At 46.9% G+C, this 24,368-nt stretch overlaps 1 protein-coding gene and 1 long non-coding RNA gene across 5 annotated transcripts in view; one reads left to right on the top strand and one right to left on the bottom strand.

Annotated features, from left to right (window-relative positions):
- The window catches only part of MSI2 (musashi RNA-binding protein 2), a 436,274-nt gene that overhangs the window by 250,226 nt on the left and 161,680 nt on the right, over nt 1–24,368 (top strand). For all 4 annotated transcript variants that reach the window (XM_011979225.1, XM_011979224.1, XM_011979226.1 and 1 more), the window contains one exon: nt 22,936–22,984. In XM_011979225.1, coding sequence (XP_011834615.1) covers nt 22,936–22,984 — 49 coding nt within the window. The remainder of the gene's footprint in view (nt 1–22,935; nt 22,985–24,368) is intronic.
- Nucleotides 15,484–16,810, bottom strand: LOC105539102. Its single transcript, XR_001006003.1, has 3 exons — nt 16,769–16,810; nt 16,045–16,122; nt 15,484–15,905 (listed from the first exon to the last, which is right to left on the bottom strand). It is a non-coding gene; the product is annotated as an uncharacterized LOC105539102 (long non-coding RNA).

Genomic DNA, 24,368 nt, shown 5'->3' with positions numbered 1-24,368 from the left:
ATATATATTCAAGTTAGTATGTAAGTCGGAGTGGAGTCAGAGGACAAAGTGAAAAGTGTATGGGCAATAAAATCAGTTTCTCTGAAATTCTGTGGCTGTAGATTTCTTTCTCTGGAACCAAAGAGAAACTTTAATGAGTTTTCCTTTGCAGGTAAAGCACAGTTTTATTCTGTAGCTGAGACTTCTCTAAATAAAGCAGCCTTCCTTCTACCTCCACTGCTCAGGCTCTTCTTTCCTGATGGCCCCCTCCAGACTCTCTTTAAAATAGACTTTCATGCATGAGGAAGCATCATAATGTAATACTCGTCTTATCTCCACACTTGCCCAGCAGGCACTTACAAAAGGACAGTGGGCAAACCTTAGAAATCTCCGTGGCAAGCGGAGGTGAGACGTTTTCTTTAGAGACGTCCTTACCTAGGTCTGTCCAGGACGGGACCCTGACGGGCCAATTAGCCATGATCAGAGTTTCCCTGCTCTGGCCCTTTCTCTTTGAAAGGCATGGGCTCATCTTCCTTTACATTTCCAAGGTTCTCCACTTGTCTCCCTCATGATAAACAGTGTAAGGCGGGGCATCTGAAGGACTCGGGGAAAACCTGTGGGGTTATTATGGCTCATTTGGTAGATGAGAGGGATCTGTAATTTTCCGTGGTGTATTTGTATGCACAGAGATGTGATAAAGATGGCTTGTAGCCTCTTTCATTTTCCAGATGTCTCACAAGTGGATAAACATCGCTTCTTTCTCTGGCTGTGGGTCTGCTCTTTCTGGTGTGCTCCTGATGCCATGTTCCCTGGGAACATTCGCAGTCATCTCTCTGTCCCTGAGAACAGCCATTTTGCCTTGGCAGGTCTTCCCTGGCCTTCCGAGGGAGTGGGGAGAAGGCTCCTGTTGGAGGAGGCCATGGGAGTGCAGGGGCTCTGCCTCGTCTTCCAGAACCATTCGAACATCTGGATGTGTTTAGCCCGTTTGACTCGAGTTGAGCAAATCTGGAGCTTGCTTTTTGTGCCTGTTGAAGGGCAAACCTTCCTGTGTCTTCCTCCATGTACAGATTTTGGGGACAGCGAGGGTTAGACAGGGCACCTTGGGAGGGGAAGGACTTAAATCTCATGAAGACAGATTTCTGACAGTTAAGAATTGCCTGGAAATGGCGTGTATGTTGGGGTCACGGAGGATCTGTAGGGCGATTTTCAAGCCAGTGCAAGCCCAGCCCAGACTCACAAACCTCCCTGCTGCTTGGTAAACATATCTTAAAGATGCTAATTTTGTTGTACATTGACATGGTGAATGTTTTCCTAGCGTTGAATCCATAATGTATTTGGTATGAAGCTATAAAAAATCCTTTCTTATTTCCCTCCCTTGTATTTTACCTCCAAGATTTTTTAAATGAAGAATTTGTTTTTCTCAATCTATCTCTGTTTCTGTGTGTGTGTGTGTGTGTGTGTGTGTGTGTGTGTGTGTGTAAGGGGGAGGGTGTCAGTCTCTTCCCGTTGGTTTTTGTCTCCGTGTGTGTGTGTGTGTGTGTGTCTGTGTCTGTGTGTGTGTGTCTCCCTCCCCAACCCCGCCAATGACTAAGAAGCATTGAGAACCGGGCTTTTTCCTACAGATGCAGTGTGTCTTCTTCAAAGTGGGAGTCTGTGTACTTCTTCCAAAGATCCTGCCTTTGCTCTGCGCAGTTTCAAAGTGTTCACTGTGAACTCATATTCAGACTCTAGCATTTTCTTCTGAATATCCTCACTGGTGATAAATCTTTGGCCTTTGAAAGTGGATGTGATTTTTGGAAACCATTGCCAGTCTTGGTTCCAAATGACTTGTGGCCAAGATTGATTATGCTGTTTTTGGACCAAAAGGCAGTAGGACTATAAAATAATGACTAGTTGTTTTGCATGAGTTGGGAACTGACTAGAAGGGAATTCCCCACCCCCCCCCGACCCCCCCCACCCCCACCACAGTTTCAAGGAAATATTTCAAGTCTCAGTGAATAAAGACAGGGCCTTCCATGGTGACTTCTTTGAAGGGGATGATGACCCTATCATGTCTACTCTGGTGTATTCGTCTATCCAACAACAAAACAGGGGGTGTATTTATTTCTTCTTTTAAATTTGTAGAGATGGGTTTTGCTGTATTGCCCAGACTGGTCTTGATCTCCTGGCCTCAAGCAGTCCTCCCACCTCAGCCTCCCAAAGTCCTGGGATGATAGGTGTGAGCCGCCATGCCCGGCTTGCTGCACTTTCTTTTTAATCCTTGCTGTGCATTAGATGTGGGACCAAGCCAGCTGATGCTAGATAAAGGGCCAGGGTCGTTTATGAGTTAGTGTTTAGTGAAGACTTACTTCAGAGCACAGCAGAAGTAGGCATTACCCTTTTAAAACTCCTGCTGCAGGTCAGCGGCAGCTGTGTCTGGGAGCTCGGGGCCAGGACAGGGGAAAGCCATCCTGAGTGCTTCGTCACCCATTCCCTTGCCTGTGGCCAGCTATTCTCTGGCAGCTCTGGACAGGCCATTCTGCATTGATCTGAGACCCCCACCTCGATGCCACACACTGCAACCGTACTACTCCTACCTCTGCTGCCGCCATCCAGCACAGACTTCCCGGACCTCCAGCCCCCACCGGGCACAGAATTTGAGGCATCTACACTGACAGCCCTTTCTTTCCCTGTCCTGCCCACAGGAAAATTAACCCATTTTCTTCACTAATAAAGTGAAGACTCAAATGACAGGAACCTTAAATCTCATTTTAAAGTGATAAATACAAAATGCATTTGAAGGCTGAAGTTCGAGGTGCTCCAAATAGCTTAAAAGGTTTGATGCCGGCTGGGAAGAAGTCTGGAAGTGTTTCTTTCAGGGAGCAAAGAAAAGCCACACCACGGGACATAAGCCCCTCTTTGGAAGGCCTCCTCCAAAGCCTATAGTTTGCCCCCAGAAAGTGATGTTTTGGTTCAGTTGCCATCAGATGTGTGGGATTGGCAAGACATGGGAAACAGAGTGCATCTCCCAGATCTGCGCAGAGTGCAGCTCACAGATACGTGCGTGAGCCCGGCAGGCCTGGCCAAGGGGAGATAGGACCTGGGAGGTGTAGGGCACCTGCTGATGGCAGACAGTGGGCTGTGCTGAGAGGCTTGCACCTGGCTGGACAAAGTGCTGAAGGAGCATGTTCTTACACGTGTTCATGTACCCGTGGTCAGAGGCCACAAGGCTGTTCCAGGATCCATTCATTAGAATAGAGTCCTCAAGTCCTAAAGTACCGTGTCATCTTCAGTGAAAAATGCTTTCTGTGGTCCAAGTGAGAGGATCCCTGAGTCAGATCAGCATCGAGTCATTGCAGAAACCCACAGGGATCCTCGGGCAGCCCTGCCTCCGTCTTCCCAGTCTGAGAGATGGGGCAAAGTGCTGCTTCTCAAGAGTGTTGAGGATTAATGAGCTGACATTTAAAAACTGCTTGGGAGATGAATTGGAAGTGCTAAGTATTACTATTTCATGTGGAAGTCTGAAAATAACTGCGCCGAAGTGTTCTGATAAATAACTAAATTGAGCTAGTGAGGGGGAAATTTCAGCCGTCTAGAGAGCGTTTCTCTTAAATATTTTTCTCTCAAGTGGAAAGGAGTGAGGGGGAGAGTGAGCGAGAATTTATCCAGGGAGAATTTGTGTGCGTTATGCTGCCCACAAATGGAAGAATATTGAGTCCGCCTCACTAGTCTGGGGGCATCTTGGTTGCTTGCTTTTTTTGTTTTGTTTTGTTTTTGAGACAGAGTTTCACTCTTTGTCGCCCAGGCTAGAGTGCAATGGTGTGATCTTGGCTCACTACAACCTCCGCTTCCCGGGTTCAAGTGACTCTCCTGCCTCAGCCTCCTGAGTAGCTGGGATTACATGCACCTGCCACCATGCCTGGATAATTTTTGTATTTTTAGTGGTGATGATATTTCACCATGTTGGCCAGGTTGGTCTCAAACTCCTGACCTCAGGTGATCCACCCACCTCGGCCTCCCAAAGTGCTGGGATTACAGGCGTGAGCCACCGTACCTGGCCTCCTCTTGGTTTTAAAAGCCATGTAAGTTCTAAAGTCTGCTGGAGCTGGCCAAGGCAGGACACTCGTCTGGAAACACCTCTTAAAAAATAGGCTTATGGCACATTTTTGTGTTTCTCTGGCTTTCGTCTGTGACACATAAACTGGGGTTGGGAACAGGCATTTAAATCACCAGGGCTGGCTCTTGTCCTGCCTCTGCCTCTCTGCATCGCACTCTCTGGAGGTGGGAGGGAGCTGTACCTGCCATGCATCCACCAAGCAGATGCTTCTGTCCCTGGAATCCCAGATTTGTTTGGTGATCAGAAACTCCAGGGGTATCGATCAGCCCTGACCCTTTGGAGGAGGTCACCACCACATCCAGGCTGGAACAGAGCCATCTGTGCTTTTCCAGATTCCTGTTCTAGCACCAGAGGGGGTCAGCCAGCATGGCACACTGAGTCCCCAGAGCGGGGTCCCAGGTGCAGCCTGAAGGATGGAGAAGACACGGGCGCTGCCCTCAGGGAGCCGATGCTCTGGCAGGAACTTACCGTGGTCATGCAGACGTCAGAGTGGAACAAAGGAAGGCGCGTTAATAAACTCCAAATGTGAAGTGAATGGAATAAAAGGTGGAGTGGTGATCCACCCGCTCAAATATATTGAGTAGCCTCTCCCTCCCCTTACTGCCACCCACCCCACACTTACCCAGAGACGGAGAGAAGGTTCATTAAGCTGGAAGAGTCATCTTTCCTGCCTGCATGCCTTGAGACTGGGGCTCCTCGGCGTTCCAGGCCATCCGGGCTCAAGTCCTGCTGGCTCAGAACACCTCTCATTTGCTCCTGGAGTGGGGTGTTGCCCTGGGGAGGCTGTTTCCTGGGGTTGGGGCAGTGTACTAACCCCAGCTCTGCCTCTGGCCTGCTGTGTAACTGTGGACAGCAGAGGATTAAGCCCCTGAGCCCTTGGCCTCAGTTGGCACTGTTAGATGTCCTCCCGGTCTATTTGGCAGTGGAGTATTGGTTTCAGTAAAGACTGAGTGTGGTCTCTCTGACATCATTTTGTCCCCTCCAGTTTCTTTCTCAAAAGCCAGAACCTCACCTTCAGGGTGCAGACCCAGCCGTTCCGTAGCTCACACAGGCCAGGCCCGCACAGACAGCTCTGCTTTCTGCGATTTCCCTACCCTGCTCCCGTGGCTTACATTCCGCCCCACACATGCATACCTGCTGCCCCATGACCAGGTCCCTGGTGCCCCTTTGCCTAGAAACCACCTCCTGCCATTTTTGTGATGAACCGTCTCCCCCAGTTAAGTTAGTGTCATTTTCAGAGCCCTTGAGTGCATGAATGAATGACTGAAAACTGGGCCTTGACAGAGTGCCTGTATGTGCGCTGCATGGGCCTGCACAGCTTAGAGCACTTATGTGTCCTGCACTGATGGCACCTCTGTCCGCATGAGCCTCAAAGGACAGGAATCAAGTCTTCCTCATTTAAAAAGTCTTTGGGCCTAATATGGTAAATATGAATTTATTTATTTATTTATTTATTTTTTTGGTCAGGTGAATGAATGGATTTTAAAGGTAGCACCACTGCTTCTGACAAACTTCTTTTTAAGTTAAGGGCTGCCCATTTGCTGAACAGAAGGAGCTCATTCAGCCCAGTTGTTAGGGCATTAACTGGGCTTAGGGTGATAGCTCTGAGGCTGCTGTCACCTGTTGCCGTTTGACCAGAGCAGCCTTCTCAGGTAAGGGCTGAATCTCTTTTCTATGCAGGATGGCACAGGGGGGTCCTTACTGGAATAGAGGTTGGCCTCAGTGAGTTAATTTCCCCGTTGAACAGAACTTAGAGGCCACAGAGTCTCAGTTAAGACTTGGTTGTAAATCACAGAAACCATCTCATGCCAGCACAAGCCTGTCTGTCTCTTTTTGTTGCCTGGTTTTCCACGCTTCTGCAGCCTCCTGGCGGGACACGGCCGCCTCCCATGTGGGCAACATGGGCTGGACAGATAGATGTTAGAGAATGTGGCCATTGTGTCTCATCCTTGGCACTGCTCGCTCAGGTAAAGCCAGCATCGCCACTAATTTTAATTTCCCTTAGCATCAACATCCTAACTGTAGAAAGAGGGAGGGCCTCAGGTATGAACAATACTAGATCTTCTGACCAGCTCGCTGAGGATGTAATAATAATGGATGGCAGCTGTTTAGTTCTTCATATGTGCCAGAATATAGTACATGAATTAGCTTCTTTTTTTTTCTTCTTCTTCTGAGACAGAGTCTCACTCTGTCACCCAGGCTGGAGTGCAGTGGCGTGATCTTGGCTTACTGCAACCTCCACTTCCCGGGTTCAAGTGATTCTCCTGCCTCAGCCTCCTGAGTAGCTGCAATTATAGGTGCTCGCCACCACTCCTGGCTAAGTTTTGTATTTTTAGTAGAGACAGGGTTTCACCATGTTGGCCAGGATGGTCTCAAACTCCTGACCTCAGGTGATCCACCCGCCTCAGCCTCCCAAAGTGCTGGGATTACAGGCATGAGCCACCGAGCTAGACTGAATGAGCTTTTCTTAATGCTCATAACAGCACTATGAGATAGGTACCAACTTGAAGTGAAGTAACAGAGGCACAGAAAGGTTGAGTAATCTGCCCAATATCACACAGCTAATAAATACTAGAGCCAGAATCCAAGCCCAGGGAGTCTAGCTCTAGAGTTTCTGGCCTCTCCCACTAGTCTGTACTGGTCAGCTGGGACCTGGGCCTAGGTGCCCTAGCAAGCACTGTTTGTGGACACGTGGGTCATTGGCAGAAGAACTGCAATGCTTTTTATAAATCTAGAATTCGACAGTGTTACCAAGCAGATGGGATTCTGCAAAAGACAGGACTGTATGCCCATGACCACATTTGTCATCATTTGATTTTAAATTGGTAGGAGTCGGGGTGGAGTCCCTTTACTCCCTGAGGAGTCCCTGGGAACTTTACTGCAGTCCCTCAGGGAGCCTCACTCCCCGCTCCCCCGGGCTCTCAAACCCTCTGGCCGGCTCCCTGTGCTTCTCCTGTGGTGATGAAGGGCAGTTTCTTGAGTGCCACACAGTTCCCGAGATCTGCAGAGACATCTTGACCTTGGAAATTCCTAATCTTACAAAATCTCTAGTTCTGGAGCTAAAGTAGGAAAAATTATAGAGCTGAGTAGTTGAGAAGCAGTTTAATTAAAAACAACAAAAAAAGAAATGTAAATGAATTAGGCAAAAATCTTCATGGGGCGTCATTATTGGCAGAGGAGGACCCTAAGAGGAGATTAAGATTTCCTTTTATTTATTTTTAAGTTCCATTGTAATTGAACCCTTAGGCCGGAGAGGATAAGGATGCCTCACATAGTCTGATTTCAACAAGCATTCGTCTTTGTTAATTTATATAGGGAAGTGTAGTAAATCTGCCAGGAACAGGACGGTGGCCCCTGTGCTGTTTCAAGGGGGTCTTGAGAGTAATAGCGCCTGACAATTTTCCAGCAGCTGAAACATTTTTTTCTGCTTCAGAAAGCAAAATATTGTATGAGTTGTGCAAAATGTAGAAATGATTTGAAGAATTAGGGTGCAGCCAATAGTACAGTGTTCAGCAAAGCACTGAAGACTTCATCAAGTTATAAAGTTAGCAAGTGGAGGGAAGGCAGGGGTGGACCAGTGGGATACAGCACAGGTGTGCTGTGGGCCTGTCATTCTTGTTTAATTTCCTTTTTCCCTGGTCCCAATTTGAATTGCCAAAATATGTTAGATTGCAGTGCATTATTTCATTTGCCTGCTTTGTAATTCCTCTTTACCTCAAACAGATGAAAACATGGCACTAAAGCACATTGACAGCTCTTGAAATGAGAAAGATCTTTATCCTTCAGAGTGTTGATGTAGAAATAAACGAAAGAAAAACATGCTTGTTGGGTCTTGAAGCAGCTTGAATTGATACTTTTTTTTTTTTTTTAAGGGAAGATGTGGGTTTTTCCCTCTCCCTTCTTTTTTTCCCCCTTAGGGTGTTGTGTGGCTCAGGGATTAAGTAGGAGGGTTGGTTATTCTGTCAATACTCATTTGCAAAGATCTGAGTCGTGATTTGGGTGTAAGGAGTAGACCAGAAATTTCCAACCTCTCAGGGTCAACAGAAGGAACGCCGAGTCCTCAAGTTGACTTCCTTACCTCAAAAAAATCTGTCAGGCACCACGGGTACCCCACCCCAAACCACATGTGGGCCAACTAAAATGTCAGGTGTGCTTGCTTTACACAGAGCACCCCAACACACCCTGTCCCAGTCACTTCATGCTGCCAAAAAGCCCTGGTGATGATCAGGATGAATATTGATAAATGATTTCCCATACTTCAAAAGTAAGTGTAGTTTGTTTGGTATATGAAATATCTCAAAACATTTAAGATCTGTGTTTCAAAAATTAAATGAAAGACAGACCTGATGGCTTAAAATAGAAAGATTAGAAACCACTGGATTTGATGCTCTTTTTTATCTGAGTTTGTTTTGTTTGTTTTGTTTGTTTTATTTTGAGACGGAGTGTCCCTCTGTTGCCCAGATTGGAGTGCAATGGTGCGATCTTGGCTCACTGCAACCTCCGCCTCCCGGGTTTAAGCAATTCTCCTGCTTCAACCTCCCGAGTAACTGGGATTACAGGCACCCCTCACCACACCCGGCTAATTTTTGTGTCTTTTAGTGGAGATGGGGTTTTGCCATGTTGGTCAGGCTGGTCTTGAACTCCTGACCTCAGGTGATCCAGCCGCCTTGGCCTCCCAAAGTGCTGGGGCTACAGGCGTGAGCCACTGCACCTGGTCTTATCTGAGTTTTTCTCTTTATCCTCCAAAATCTTCCTGAAACTCAACAGTATGTACTTATTGGATGCTTATTTTTGTATTAATCCCTCTAGTGGCCATTAGGTAGGGAATGCAGAGCCGTATATGAAATTTCCTGAGGACTAGGGAGAGGGAAGTGATGGGGGAGTGTGGACCACCAATTCACGTATTCATGTGACAAAATAAGATTTCAGAGTTGTGTATGCCAGTGCCAAATACAAGAAACAGATAAGGGATAGATCTTTCTACTGTATGCCTACCTTATTTACACCTACTTTATCCAAATCAACTGAAATGAGGGCATAATTGTTTGTATTACAAACAGATCTGCCATGGGGTTTCTTGAAATAATGAGCCACCTTGTGGTTTCTTTTTATTATTATTATACATTTTTATTTTAAAATAGTGTAGGACTCACAAGAAGTTGTAAAAATAGGACAAAGAGCTCTTGTGAAACCTTCACCCAGCTTCCCACAATGATAGTATCTTCCATAACCACAGTACTTTGTTAAAGCCAGGAAACCAGTGTTGGTACCCTATCAGTTTTCATGTGTATTTGTGTGTAATTATTTAAATTTTTACTACCCGGAGATTTGAGTAACCATCACTACAGTCAGGATATATAATAGAAGTCTTCCATCACCACAAAGAAACTCCTTGTGTTTCTCCTTAATAGTCACACCCTGGCCCCACTCCTGACTCCCGGCAACCACTGATCTGTTCCTCATCACAATAATTTTGTCGTATAGTATGTAATAGAACCTTGATACTGACTTTTTCACTTGGTATGACCCCTCTGGTCAGTTGTGCACCAGCTGTGTACCAGCTGTATTCCCTTGTAGGAACGCAATGGAATGGTTTGTTTGTCCATTCCCCCTGTTTCTAAAAGATGGTTTCTTTGCATACGACTCATTGCACCACAGTACATCAAGCCAGGCACACTCACTCATCCATAATGATTTCACGACTTTGTAGTCATCAATACAAAGTCTGTTATCCCATTATGCAGTCCTCATCCAACAGATATTTCTTGAGCATCTGTGTGTGCTGGGGCTGGGATGCATTCTGGTAATACATAGGGTAGTCATTTGCCACAGGCCAAATGCTTTCCTGTGTGTTGTATCAATAGTTTCTACTTCCCAAGGCTGGGGTGAAGGTTAACAGTGATCATGTGTTCCTTTTACACACAAGGAAGCTGAGCTGCCTTGGAAAGCCATGCCCAAGATCATGCGTAAGTGGAAGTGGTGGAGTGGGATTTGAACCCAGGACGTGTGATGGCATGCCACGTTTCTTTTATTCTGTCATTGTGGCTTCGACCGTACCCACTTAATTGCTTATAGCCAGTTTGCTTCTCTAGAAAATGAGTGGACTGGACTCATATCCTTTTTATCCTCTCTGCCTTGAAGAGTTATGATCCTCTCTGAACAAGAGATAACTTTGCCAAGTGACTGCATCTCTCAGCCTGTTGCTGCACTTGAACTTTGTTCTCAACAGCATTTTCTTAGCCATTATTTGAAGACAGTTTGGGAATTCAAAAGTAACAAATTAGAATTCCTCTAAAAACAGTCTGTATGTAGTTCAGACCTTCCTTCATTTAACTAATTTTCAACAGGGTCTTTGGGTCAGGACTAGGACTGAGAAACCTGTGGGACTCTAGGGATGACTTTAGGGACAAGGGGATTGGGGAGACTGGCTGTCAGGCAGCCCATAGGGGAAGGAGGGACTTACTTGGATGTCATCAAAGCCCCATGAAGAAACTCTGGGGCTGAGTGGTGCTGAGTGCGCTGATTTGGGTGCCTGATGCTATACAGTTCGCAGAATTCTGCCTTGTGCCAGAATCGCTGGGGATCAGAGGAGGCTGCTATTTCAGGCATCTAAGTGCTACTGCTGCTGAATTCAGGCCTGAGTAGCTCGTCCGAGAGGGCGGGGCAGAGATGCTCCAAGCTTTTGAAGCTCCACGAAGGGTTCAAAGGAGCCTTGGAGAAGGGATTCCTGTACTGGGTGGGAAGTGGAAAGGTGACCTTTGGGTCACTTCTAACTCCTGAGTCTGTGATTCTGAGGCAAATGGAACTTCCTCTCTCCCTCAGTTACCAGTATTCACTCCAAGATCTGGCTGAGTTCATCGGAATCAAAGGCTTGTGCCTTCAAAGGGCTGGTGGAGAGAAAAGGGCCTCGGGCTTGGGAAATCTGCAGCTACCCCGTGACCTCTGGCTTATCCCCCTGCCCCTCCCCTGTTGTGGCCAAGAAAAGTGATGGGCTCTGGGACCCAACAGACCAGAGTCCACCTCCCATCAGAGTGGCAGAAAGAGATGGTGGGGGATGGGGAGGCACCATGGCACAGGGGTGTCAGAGAGCCCAAAGGTCGTTCTAAACACATATTGTTTCATCTGTGCTCTGCAACCAACTCTGCGTGTTGGTCAGACAAAAGAGCTTTAATAAATATTAGTTTAATGAATAAATGTGTCACCTTGGTAGAGCTCTCCCTCTCCCTCGTTCTTCTTTTTTCATCAGCCAGCCTTAAAGAGAGCAGGGTGGAAGATGTCTGAAGCCCTGTCCTGGAAGCTGATGTACTCAGAAGTCCCTGCCCTGGGGGCCCCGGCCTTTATGAAATGTAGACAAGCCCTTCGTCCCATTATCAAGCCTTGTTATTTACCCTCCCTGTTTTTCAGACAGAAAGAAGGTGCAGATGGCCCATGGGATTAAAATTGGGATTGGAACCGAGATTCTCCAAGCCTACAAAACTCCTTTCTCCTCTTCCCCTCCCCTCCCCAGGCGTATGGCTGCAGCTACGCTTGTCACCATCCGAGATTGCATTGGCCACAGGAGATGTGGATGATTTTTCCATTTGTCCTGATGTTTATTTCATGCCCATCAATATCAGCCCGTATTAGGACAGATGAGGTGGTTATTTACAGGCTGTGCATTTTCACACTTGGTAATTATAAACCCTTCCCCTGTTCGGTCAGAGTCGTGGAGATCCATTTTGGCAATTAGCAGTTTAGTATTTGTTTAATGGGAATGTGAGAGAGTGTTCCGGCACATCAGTGCTCCCCTAATGATTTGCCTCTCTCCTCTGGAGCTGGCAGGCTTGGGCCTTTTTCACGGTAGGTGAGGCCTGATGGGGAGAGGTTGGAGAAGGGGAGAAGGGAGTGTCCAGCAGTTCAGCAGCCTGCCTGCCGATCCCTTCCCCCAGCACACTAGCGTGCATGCACGCACGCACTCACAACCAGTGCTGAACACGGGCCTGGATTTCCAGAGCACAGCAGCCGCCACTTGAAGGAGCCTCACACGAGAGGCCGTTAGGCCAGATGCCATTTCCATGTGACAGCTGTCAAGCCTGCCGGATCCAACTGCTGTTCCTCAAACAGCTCTGTCTCTCGGTGTCTCTCTCCCCTTCCCTCATCGACTCCTCTCTACACCCCATCTCAGATATCCCCAGTGAGAGCCTGCTGCCCCACCCTCCAGGGTAGTGCTGGGGCCCACAGCTTTGCAAGCTCAGCCAGAATGAAGCTGCCAACCAGTCCTACCTCTCACCAGGAGACTCTGCCTTCCCTGGCTTAGTGTTGAGATAGGGCCTCCTGGGACTGCTCCCCCCAGGGCACACTGGTTCTGTTAATGGCCTTCCCTTGGCATAATCCATTCACAATAAGAAAACTCACAGCATTGGGTGTGGCTCCCGACTTAACTGTGTGGAGCATTACGGGTGTGTGCATGGGGGCGAGGGGATTGCCAGGATAGGGCAGTGAATTGGGCCAGTGTCTGTTATGATGAGCGTTTTCTGTGTGGTAGGCACTCACTGGCTACCACATGAGCCTTCCTAACAACTCCAGGAAGCAAGACACACTGAGTATCCTTAGCATCACTGCACGGGGGGACGCGCATGGCTGAGCCTGGACTGCGTTCCAGAGCCCTCTGGCAGTTCCAGCTCTGCTGGAGGCTTGCTCCACAACTGTGGAGGAGCCCAGTGATCTCAAGCTTTTGGAATTCACTTATCTAAAAGGAAGAGACCCCAATATCCTCCCCTTTCCTTTACCTTTCCAATCATTCCTCCTCTCCTGAGCCTACTGGGGCAATATACCTCCATTTCCTTGAGGTTACCTAATCACCTCTCTTCACTTTTTGGTAGGATTTTAAAGCAGTGTTTGTTGTTCATCCAGCAGACAGAGGTACTGTGCAAAGCTCTTAGGGATTCAAAAAACAGAACACAGGTAAGGGAGAACAGAAGACTTAGGGACACATCTGATTTTAACTACTGGCTCCACCATTTGCCACCTGTGTGATCCTAGGCACGTCACTTACTGTCAGTGAACCACAATTTCCTCACCTATAAAATGTGTGTATGATGCCACGTGTGCTGGCACATGCCTGTAATCCCAAGCTACTCAGGAGGCTGAGTCGGGAGGATCGCTGGAGCCCAGGAGTTTGAGACCAGCCTGGGCAAACAAATCAAGACCCCATCCCTACAAAGAAAGATAAAAATTTTTAAATTTTAAAAAGAGAAAAAAAATGGGTGCATGAAATGGGTATGATAAGATCTACCTCAAAGCTGTTACAGTAATTAAATGAGCTTTGCAAATTGCCTCTTACGCTCCAGTAAATGGTAGTTATTATAACAATCATTATTTCAGGAGGATAGACGTTTTGTAACTTAGAGCCTGATACAGACTTGTGGAATCAAAATCTCTGAGCGGGAGGCTTTGCCTTAGGTAGATAAAATGTCTACATCTCCTGGATTGAATTGTCTGAAGACCCCGCATCTTTCAGTTCCCATGGGCAGGTGTCCCTTTGTTGAATTCTTAACTGCTATCTGATAAACATTGTGGGTTTTTTCTTGTAAGCTAAATGGGAAAATAGAATGATCCCACAAGAATCAAAGAAGTAAGTGTAGGAAAAAATTAAGGGCTGATAAAGGTCTTCCTAATGGGGACAGAATATTCTGGCCATTGTAAGGTGTGGGAGGCTTCTGTGAAGAGTTCAAGAAATGTTCCCAATGCCACTGAACTGTAGACCCCAAAAATGGTCAAAACGATAAATTTTATTTTATATATTTTTTGCCACAATTAAGAACAGTTTAGGAGATACTTTATTTTATTTTTGAGACAGTCTTGCTCTGTTGCCCAGGCTGGAGTACAGTACCATGAGCTCAGCTCACTGCAACCTCCGCCTCCTGGATTCAAGCAATTCTTCTGCCTCTGCCTCCAGAGTAGCTGGGATTGCAGTCATGCACCATGACACCCAACTAATTTATTTATTTATTTATTTATTTTTTATTTTTAGTACAGATGGAGTTTCACCATGTTAGCCAGGCTGGTCTCGAACTCGTGACCTCAAGTGATCTGCCCACCTCGGCCTCCCAAAGTGCTGGAATTACAGGCATGAGCCACTGCACCCAGCCCTAGTTGAGGAGAAATTATGTGGACTTTTTCTCTTGTTAGTAAAGGCCTGGGTTCAAATTAAAATAAACAGGCTTTCAGATGGATGCAAACTAGCATTTTTTGACATTTGAAATGAAGGGAATACGTGCCTGGCAGCAGCAGCTGGGATAGAAACTCCAAGCGTGCCTCCATCCCTGCAGTCTTCCAGGGGTAAACACACAGGGACAGAAAGGCTGGCTGTAGAAAGGGGAGGCCAAGAACCTGAGATGGGCAGGAAGGCAGCAGCTGGCAGGCTGAGGCTTGGACTCAAAAGCCCAGCATCTGAGCCCCAGGCCCGGCCCCGCCAGCTCTAGGACAAACCACTAGGAAAACTGAGTCTTAGAGAATTTGTAATACTCCCTTTCTCATGGGGTTATTGTGAGCACCAAAGTAATAATCATACCTGTGAAAACATTGGTGGTGATGGGAAAAAAAATGCTTTTGTTAGGTTTTCTTAAAGCCCTCTGTTCAGTTTTTGTCCTTCTGAGCGACTTCTAGTATAGAACTTTGGCTTTCTTGTACTAAGACTGAGTTAAGCTTAAGGACAGCCCTAAGAAAGTAGGATGAGGCAAGGAGTGCCTGCTCCTGACCTCTGGCAGGGGATGAACGTCTCATCTTTAGGCAGCAGAAGACCCATTAATACTCATTTACTCAGAGCCTGTCTACACACACATATGCCATGTTAAGGCTCAACTCAGCTCTGTTTAGCCATTTAGAATGGTGGGTCTCGGCCTTGGCTGCACCCTGGATCACTGGGGAGCTTTTAAAAATCCTCTTTTGGGCTGCCCACTCCAGGGTACTGATTTAATAGGTTGGGGTGTGGCCTTGGTGAGCAGTCATGGCTAAAAACCACTGATGTCCATTTCAGTATAAACCAATGGGATTTTCCAGTCTGCTCCTCCTTCTCCATCCTTCCTCTTTGGAGAACAGTTAAAGATAGACCAACCCCACCCTTTGCAAGGCCAGAGCATACGGAAAAGTCCTATTTCAATAAACTACACGTTATTCCTGAGCTTTATGGAAGGAACCGATTTGGGTTTTGCCCAAGCTGGCAGGGAGAGAGGTGGAGACAGTGCCTTCCCATGTTCTGCGTAATCCTGGACCCAGGCAGCGACTGTCTCCACCACGGGCCCCAGGCACCTGTGGCCTGGGCAGTCCTGCCACCTCAGCCGAGTCTCACTCTTGTAGCTTTAGCTCCTTGAGTTTACAGAGCATAAATAAGGTCTGTTAAGCCTGACACACTAGAGTATCATGGTATTGCATTTGAGGGTGTTTATTTAGACTAACACTTGGAGCGTTTGAGTGGGAGCAGGAAGAGAAATTCAAGGGCATTTGTTCTGGGGGAGTTTGGAGAGCTGGGTTTCTTCTTGCATTTGACCAGATAATTTAAGAATCATTTGAAGTGCCGTTTCCTGCTTTGTTCTTGATATGTATGGCGTGTGGGTGTGTATATTTATATCCCCAGAGGAGTAGGACATTTCTCAGGGTGTGCATCGGCCACAGCAAAGCTCTGGAGTAGCCTCACAGCACAGGGAGTTTGCAGAAGCCCAGTGGCCAAGTCGGTGCTTCCAGAGCATCGTCCCAGCTGCCTTTGGAGTCCATGTTCGCATTCCAGGCAGAGTCTTTATGCATGGATCTTAGGAGCCGTCTCATAGAATTTCCCCCTTTCACAGAAGAAAAACTGAGGATAGAGGAAGGAGGTGACTGGTCCTCAGTGAGATCCTGGTGGGGCTGGGATTAGAACCTGGACTCCCTCCATGCTTGGTACGGGCACTCCCCACCACACCCAGCTGTCTCCCAGCACCTGCTGAGTTACATACGAGCAACACTTTTCTCTTTAGCTGTCTCCTGGGAACAAGTTTTTTGTGTCCTCAGATCAGTTCAGCTTCACTCACCTACTATATACTTGGGGAGCCAAAACTGTAAAACCTTCAGCAGAAGAGGCAGTGGTCCAGGGGACATACTGTAGGGTCCCACCCGTTAGCCAGCTAACTGGACAATAGCATTTTTGACCTCCCTCTGTGCATCATTGCATTGTGTCTTTGTTTTTTTTGGGATGGAGTCTCACTCTGTCATTTAGGCTGGAATGCAATGGCGTGATCCCAGTTCACTGCAACTTCCACCTCCCAGGTTCAAGCAATTCTCCTGCCTCAGCCTCCTGAGTAGCTGGGATTATAGGCGCACATCACCATGCCCAGCTAATTTTTTGTACTTTTAGTAGAGACGGAGTTTCACTATGTTGGCCAGGCTGGTCTCGAACTCCTGACCTCAAGTGACCTGCCTGCCTCGGCCTCCCAAAGTGTTGGGATTACAGGTGTGAGCCACCACGCCCAGCCTGCATTGTGTCTTTAAAGGTTCCCTATTCAGCCAACACGTGAGCTGGGCTGTCTCAAGTCTAACCCCTGGATGTGGTCAACACCATCTGGCTACTTCTAAAATCACCCAGCAAGAATGCCTGGCTCACAATAAATCTTTTGACTCATTAGAAAGAGAGTTCACTCATTCATTAAATGAATTAGGATTAGAGAGGCATCACCCACTGACTTGAGTGGTAATTATTGCTGATTTTCGTGGTGCTCATTTAGTGAGGAACAAGTTGCCAATTTCTCTTGGCGCTTCTAGGATCTCTGTCTCCAACCTTGCTGATGGGGTGAGATTTAGAAGAGGTCCCTCCACACCTTAATACCTGTGTTCCTTGTGGAATGTTCCATGAAGAGCGTGCTCCATGTGGAATGTGGAACCTGATAGTTTAATTCTCTGCCACATTTAGCACTTTCCCTTCTTCTGCCCCTTTTCTTTGCTTTGCTTACTTTCTAGTATTATTTTAGACTGTCTTCTGATTGTAAGCTTTCTTTGTTGTTTTGGGGGCATTTTTTAGAATAAGGACCATGTATGAGTTAGCTATGGCCACAAGAATGCTGTGTAACTAACCACAAAACTTCAGGGGCAGACAATAACTGTTTATCTCACGTGTTTGGAGTACACTTGGAGTGGTTCTGCTGATCTTGGCTGGTCTCACTTGCATGCTTTGAGGGTGACTGGCTGTCCACCTATCTAGGCTGGCCTCAGCACAGGGAAGTTGGCCCTGCTCCTTGTGCCACCCATTCTTCATCAGGCTAGCCTGGGCATGCCCTTGTCATGGTGATGGCAGAGGTGCAAGAGAGAACAAGCAGGAACTTGCAAATCCTCTTAAGGCTAGGCCCAAAACAGGCATACTCTTCCCCCCACTGCATTTTATTAGCCCTAACAAATTAAGCCCAGATTCAAGGGATGGAAGTAAACTCCACCTCTTTGGGAGAAGGACAGCAAACTCACTGAGGAAAGGGTGTGAGATCATTCATATCGTCAGTCCACCATAGACCTGTGTGAGTTGTCTTTTATTTGTACTTTGGCTGATGGTTTGCAAATAGTGAATGCCTCATACATGTATGTTGCATAAAAGTAAATAAAGTTACCATCTGCTAAGTTTTCTATTCGAGATTGGATTGGCTGCGTGATCTAGACATGAGTTTATCTGTTAGGTAGATCTCGACATGAGTTTATCTGTGAATAAGAGTTTATCTGTTAGAAGGAAAGTTTGTGTCATCCTACTAGAATCTGGACTTTTCTTGCATTGGGTGCAGGGCAATTTGGTTGTCCCTCTTCTTATCATCTTTTCCATCGTGGGATCTAATCATCATCATTTTTAGGATTTTAGAATATAAACGTCTGAGAGAAGGGGAACAAAGAGAGGGAGAACTTTCCACACTGAAGTGGATCAATTGCTCCTAGATGGGAAATTTTGTTTCATGTATTGACCACTGAGTGTATGTGAAAGAGGAAGAAGCAACCTCTGCCCGGTGTCTTTAACCTTTGCTCTTGCTTCTTACCCTTAGAGTAGCTCATGGAAAGAGGGGTCTCTGGGCGGGCAGCTGCATCAGCATCACCTGGGAACTTTTAGAAATGCAAATACTACTGAATCAGTCACTCTGGCTGTGAGACCCCGGGAGATCTGTGGCTTAACAGTCCCTCTGATGATGATTCTGATGTGGATGATGTTTGAGAATCCCTGCCCCAACTCCAGCAGCCATAGAAACTAACAGATTAGGTCCCCTTTGTTGACTCTCACACACTTCTGAGGATATTACAGCATAGTCTGAACCGTGCAGTAGTCAGAAGTGTGTTCAGTACCTTCTGGTGTCAGGACAAAGACAGAGGCATCCCATTCCCCACCAGCTCACCTAAATGTTACTTTACTTTGCTTTCTATTTTTTTGGCAGGGGCCGGGGTGGGGAGTTGTTTTTTGAGACAGGGTCTCACTCTAGCTCGGGCTAGAGTTCAGTCATGGTTCACTACAGCCTCAATCTCCCAGGCTCAAGTGATCTTACCACCTTAGCCATCTGAGTAGCTGGGACCACTGGTGTGCGCCACAATGCCTGCCTAAGTTTTTAGTATTTTTTTATAGAGATGAGGTCTTGCTATATTGCCCAGGCTGGTCTCAAACTCGTGGCCTCAAGCAGTTTTCCCACCTCAGCCTCCTAAAGTGCTGGGATTACTAGACATGATCCACCTTATCCAGCCTATTTTGTTCTTTCATTCACAAAGATACACCACTAAAGATGCCAGGGCCATTATCTCAAACCTGCCCCAAGTTATTACAAGGCACATCTCAAGGTTGGAATAAGCTCCTTTTCCCAAAACAGACCGGGGTTCTGCCAGCACATGGGACAAATCATGCTGAGGATCAGATACCTCTTGTCCTTCTCTCTCCCTCTGGGGAGCCACTAGGCCTGCAGGTGCCCATTTTAGGTACAAAGAACTTTGTAAGGCAGGTGAGCACATTGTCAATGTGAAGTAAGTACCAGTGTTAATCATAAGGATGAGGGTGGTGTCCCTAGAGGGGGTGTTTCATAAGGGGTTAGAGAAACTCCTGTTCCTGGCCGGGCACGGTGGCTCACGCCTGTAATCCCAGCACTTTGGGAGGCCAGGGTGGGCGGATCACAAGGTCAGGAGTTCAAGACCAGCCTGACCAACATGGTGAAACCTCCTCTCTACTAAAAATACAAAAATTAGGTGGGCATGGTGGCACATGCCTGTAATCCCAGCTACTTAGGAGGCTGAGGCAGGAGAATCGCTTGAACCCGGGAGGCGGGGGTTGCAGTGAGCCAAAATCACGCCATTGCACTCCAGCCTGGGTGACAGAACGAGACTCTGTCTCAAAAAAAAAAAAAAAAAAAAGAAAGAAAGAAAAAAGAAAAACTCCTATTCCCAGCTTCCCCTAAGCTTTTGGGCTCTCCTAGCATCTTGAATGAGGCCTGGCCTGTGTGTTCATGTTGATGAGTCTTCATAGCCCCCTGATCTACCTGGGTTGTATGTGTGTGTGTGTGTGTGTGTGTGTGTGAGAGAGAGAGAGAGACAGAGGGAGACAGAGAGAGAGGGAGACAGAGACAAAGACCGAGACCACGAGAGTTATCAGCTTGCTGGCTCTGGGTTGAATACCAGTTACCTTAACTGTGCCCCTTATTTTCCCTTGACTCACACAAGCCGCTTCTGTTTGATTCACATAGAACCGTGAGAAACAGTCTCGTATGTGAGGCTGTGTTTTTCATTCTATTCAGTCTTTGTATATTCAAATTCTTCTAGTTTCAGCTCTTGCTGTTCTGCCAGATTTCCATCGCATTGATGGCTTCTCTGAATTAATAAGTGTTTTGCAATTGCTGAAAAGTTTTCTACCCCCAAGCACTGGGACTTATCCATATTGATTTTTTTTCCCTTTCTCTTTCCTCTCTAGCTCCTTCTTAGACGTTGTATTTTGTAACGTGTTAATAGAATTTTTCGTTCGCCCTGACACTTTATCTATTCAGGAGGTCTTTGCGAGCCCCATTGTACAGCGGGACTACAGAGGAAAGAGCTCTATTCTTTACGACAATGGTTGCCCTAAAAACATATACAGATCCTCCCCCACGCTCACCAGGGTGGAGCGAATGTTGAGAGGGCAGTATTAGAAAACATCCAAACTTAGGAAGGAAAAGGGGAGCCAATTATGCACTGTTGAAAGGAGGTTTTGAAAATACATTAAAAAAAAAAAAAATCCCAAACATTTATTTCCTAAGGGACTCCGAGTCCCAGTACCAAAACGTGGCCAGCACAGAAGGGTGGCTGTTTTCCTTACTGTTAGGCATTTTCAGTTCAAAATAAGGATTTGGCAAACGTCTTGGAAAATATGGAGATGGGTGCAAAACAGATGTCACATTTACCTGCGTGATACCCGGCAGGCCTCACCCCCCACCCACCCACACCCCAGGCGTTCGCATTCCTATCGAGTCCCGGGGTCTGAGTCTGAGATACCATATGCTCGAGTGTGACTGCTCTGTGTACAAACACACCAGTTGATCTTATGGTGATTTTGCGTGTGTGGTGCATGGGAGGCGGAACGGCTGTTGTGTATGTGGCCCCAGCAGGTACCTGTGGGGGGCTCTTGAAGCCCGCCCAAAAGGAGTTTCTCCTGCCTTGGATGGGCATGGGGACAGGGTGGTGAAGGAACACCTGTTTTAAGGGATCTCCAAACTAACATTGCCCACTCCCACCATCCTGGTGCCTGGGAGAGAGAGGGCAGCTCCCTGCTGGAGGAGCCACCATGCCAGGCCATTTGCCTCCCAGTAACTGACTTCAGAAATGGGGAGCAGAAGGGGAAGGCCCCGGGAGCCTGTTTGTTCAGGCTTGGTTGCCTAGCAACAAAAGGGGGCCCTGACTTGAGAAGAGATTTTTAAGCCAGGCCATTCCCTTTGAGGTTTATGACCGGCTTGCCTACCCCCATCTTCCATTCTTACCTTGACTTTGCTCTTCCCCCTATTATATTTGATCGCATCTAGAAAAATACATTTGATTTGTCTGCAGGCACCATTTTAAACCTCGGTTTATTGCTTTGCCCAGTGTCTTCCCCTCCATTGGAGATTGTAGTCTGGGAGGAGTGAGGCATGAATAGCCCACGACTGCTTTTCTCAAAGGGATTAGCGCCGGCCCCCAAGCTCATTTGTGAGCCTTTGAGTGCACATCAACGGTGCTCGGTCCTTCTCAGCCACAGGCACACAGTGAAATTGCTCTGAGGACAGGGCCCCCCCGTTAACAGTTTTACCCACCCACAGCCACACGGGTTGGGTTGTGTTTTTACTGTCAACCTTGAGCACAGAGTGAATGAAGAGAGTAGGCTGCACGCTGGTCAGACCAGGTGCCCTCCCCCGGTGAGCAGCTGAAGGGTGGGGACAAACGCCTGTGCTAAAGATGTGTACTCTGTGGGATAAAGGAGTGGGTCATAAATACTCATAAAAGGAGTGCATTCCAGAGCGGAATCTGGTTCATTCAGTGTGAGTTCCTTGAGCTCTATGTGGGAGTTGAGTGTGGACCCTGAAATCTTATTGCCAGAAATATCCAGAAGGGGTTACAGGATGCGTGGGAGGGGTCTGGAAGGGATTAGCAAGAGAGACAGAGGATGCCTTTGGTATTTTATTATGTTCTTCTCTTTGATGTTTTTAAAAAGGTCCTAGCATCAATATATTTGTTTGCTGGTACTGCCATAATTAGGTAACGCAGATTGGAGGGCTAAAACAACAGAAATGTACTTTTTCACAGTTCTGGAGGCTAGAAGTTCAAGATCAAGGTGTGGCGGGGTTGCTTTCTTCTGAGGCCTCTCTCCTTGGCTCGCAGATGGCCCGTCTCCTCCCTGCGTCAGCACATGGTCTTCCCTGTTTGTGTTTGTGTCCTAATCTCTTCTGATAAGGACATCAGTCATATTGGATCAGGGCCCACCCTAATGATCTCATTTTAAGTTAATTACTTCTTTGAAGAACCTCTCTCCAAATACAGTCACATTTTGAGGTCATAGGGGTTAGAACTTCAACTATGAATTTTGGGAGATAGTTGAGCCCATAACAATCAGGATGTTCAAGCTTCATTATGTATCACTAAAAACAATTCGTATATCCATTAGAAGGGCAATAATTAAGAAAGCTATGGCTTCTTACGCTGGGAAATATGCATCGGTCAAGATAGTATACATGCTATACTAACCTGGGAATTGTTTGCCATGTTGTAATGTCACGGGTTAACAAAAGGAAAAATTCCATATACTATATGATTTAAACTATATTGAAATAGGTGTAGTTTTTTCTTTCTTAAAAAAAAAAAAAACAACTCTAGGCCCAGAGCAGTGGCTCACACCTCTAATCTCAGCGCTTTGAGAGGCTGTGGCAGGAGGATCACTTGAGCCCAGGAGTTCAAGACCAGCCTGAGCAACACAGTGGGACCCTGTCTCTAAAAATAAATAAATAAATAATTACAATAAAAATAATAAAAATAAAAATAGCTGGGCATGTTGTAGTTCCAGCTGCTCAGGAGGCTGAGGCAGGAGGATCACTTGAGCTCAGGTAGTCAAGGCTACAGTGAGCCATGATGGTGCCACTGCACTCTAGCCTGGGTGACAGAGTGAGACCCTGTCTCCAAAAATAAAAAGCAGACCCTGAAGGGAACTATATAAGATATTAACTGTAATTGTGTGGGATGGAAAGGCCACTTTTTTTTTTCTTTCTACTTTTTTGCATTTTCAGATATTTTTTGATAAGCAACTATTACTTCTATAATGGAAACTACCCCCTCACCCCTCCCCCATGCATATAATGTTTTGTGTACTTTCTTAAAATTCCTAAAGCAACCTTTATTCTATATTTGTTTTGCAGGTGGAAGATGCAATGCTGATGTTTGATAAAACTACTAACAGGCACAGAGGTAAGATTACCCCAGTGTAAGAGGGTTGAGTTCACCCTCTCCTGGCCTCTCTCTCTGTCATCCCCAGTCCCACTGACAAAAGAGCCAGTGAGAGTCCGGAGTCAAGCAGGTAGAGGTGACCATCCTTTGAAGATCTTTATTCACAGAGGGTTCCAGTAGCACGAAGAGTTCCAGAACTGGATAGTTGGAAAACCATTTCCTTCTGGCTTGGGAACTCCTGTTTGGTTATGCAGCCATCCCCAGCACACACATTCAGATATACCTCTCTAATCCCGCCTTTCTTGGTCCCTGGCTAACCTTGGCACTAAGCGATCCAAGGGGAAATTATTCACAGCAGTGACTCAATTGAGTTATCAATTTGCATTGAAGGAGGTTCTTTAGGAGCAGACTGTCAATCTAAAGAGCCAAAAAATCAAAATAAAACTTTGTAGGTTCATTGGGTACGTAGCGATTACAGCCTTGGGAATGCCCCATGGGGCCTCTGGAATGTGTAGAGGGCATCTGCACTTAATTGTATTTTTCCCTGTGCTGCTTCTGTCCTGTCCACTTTACAAAAAACGGATCTTGACCTGGAGTCTATGAACCTCTGAAATGACATGCAAAATGTTGTATGTTTATACTTTTCTTGGTTGAAGATCCCTAGGTTTGGACAAATTCTCAAAAGGGTCTCCGGCCCTGCCCTTAGTCTCTTCCTTCTCCAGAAAGAACACATTAAATTTATTGCTTTAAACAGAAAAGTTGGAGGCATCTAGAAAAGTCCTCCCTGGAGGTAGCAGAGTCAAAGGAGGTGATGACTTAGCGTTCTGTTCTCCGGAAGCTCAGGTTTCTGGGGTTCCTATTAACAGGGTGTTAATGAGCAGAGCTTCCTAAGGGGGTGGCAGGAAGTGGTGTGCTGGTGCCCTTGAGGGAGGGAGCCTGCGAGTGAGCAGCGTTTCCTTGCCACTTGGATTGCATTTAGATGTTTCCTGTGTTGTTTACATTCCTGCTGTCACCTGTGATTAGAAGCAGTTACCCAGCGCTGACTGTATATCTTTCCTGTTTGGAGAAGGCAGAGTGAGTGAAAGGCAAGAACGAGTAGAGTGGGAATCGTTGCTGGAGGGGCTGGGAGAAGGAGGGGGATATCCTGAGTGCGCCTGGTAATCTGGCTTCGAATGCATCCCTCTACAGCATCCTCAGAATGGGAGAGTTGAGCGTTGGGTGCATAACAGTGGTGTCAAGTGGTATTTATGGAGGGAAGAGATGGCAGGGGGTGGAGGGTGGGGAGCAGTGGAGAAGCAGGGAGAGAAAGGAGGGGCTTGTAGGTGTGGAATGATTGGCTTTGTCCACCGTATTGCTGGGGAGTGAGAGCCCAGACAGTGAGATGGAGTTGGTGCCCGTGGTGGGT

Source organism: Mandrillus leucophaeus, unplaced genomic scaffold (assembly GCF_000951045.1).
Source record: "Mandrillus leucophaeus isolate KB7577 unplaced genomic scaffold, Mleu.le_1.0 Scaffold20, whole genome shotgun sequence".
Classification (NCBI taxonomy): domain Eukaryota; kingdom Metazoa; phylum Chordata; class Mammalia; order Primates; family Cercopithecidae; genus Mandrillus; species Mandrillus leucophaeus.
The sequence above is the reverse complement of the archived record's forward strand: the minus strand, read 5'-3'. Positions and strand labels throughout refer to the sequence as shown.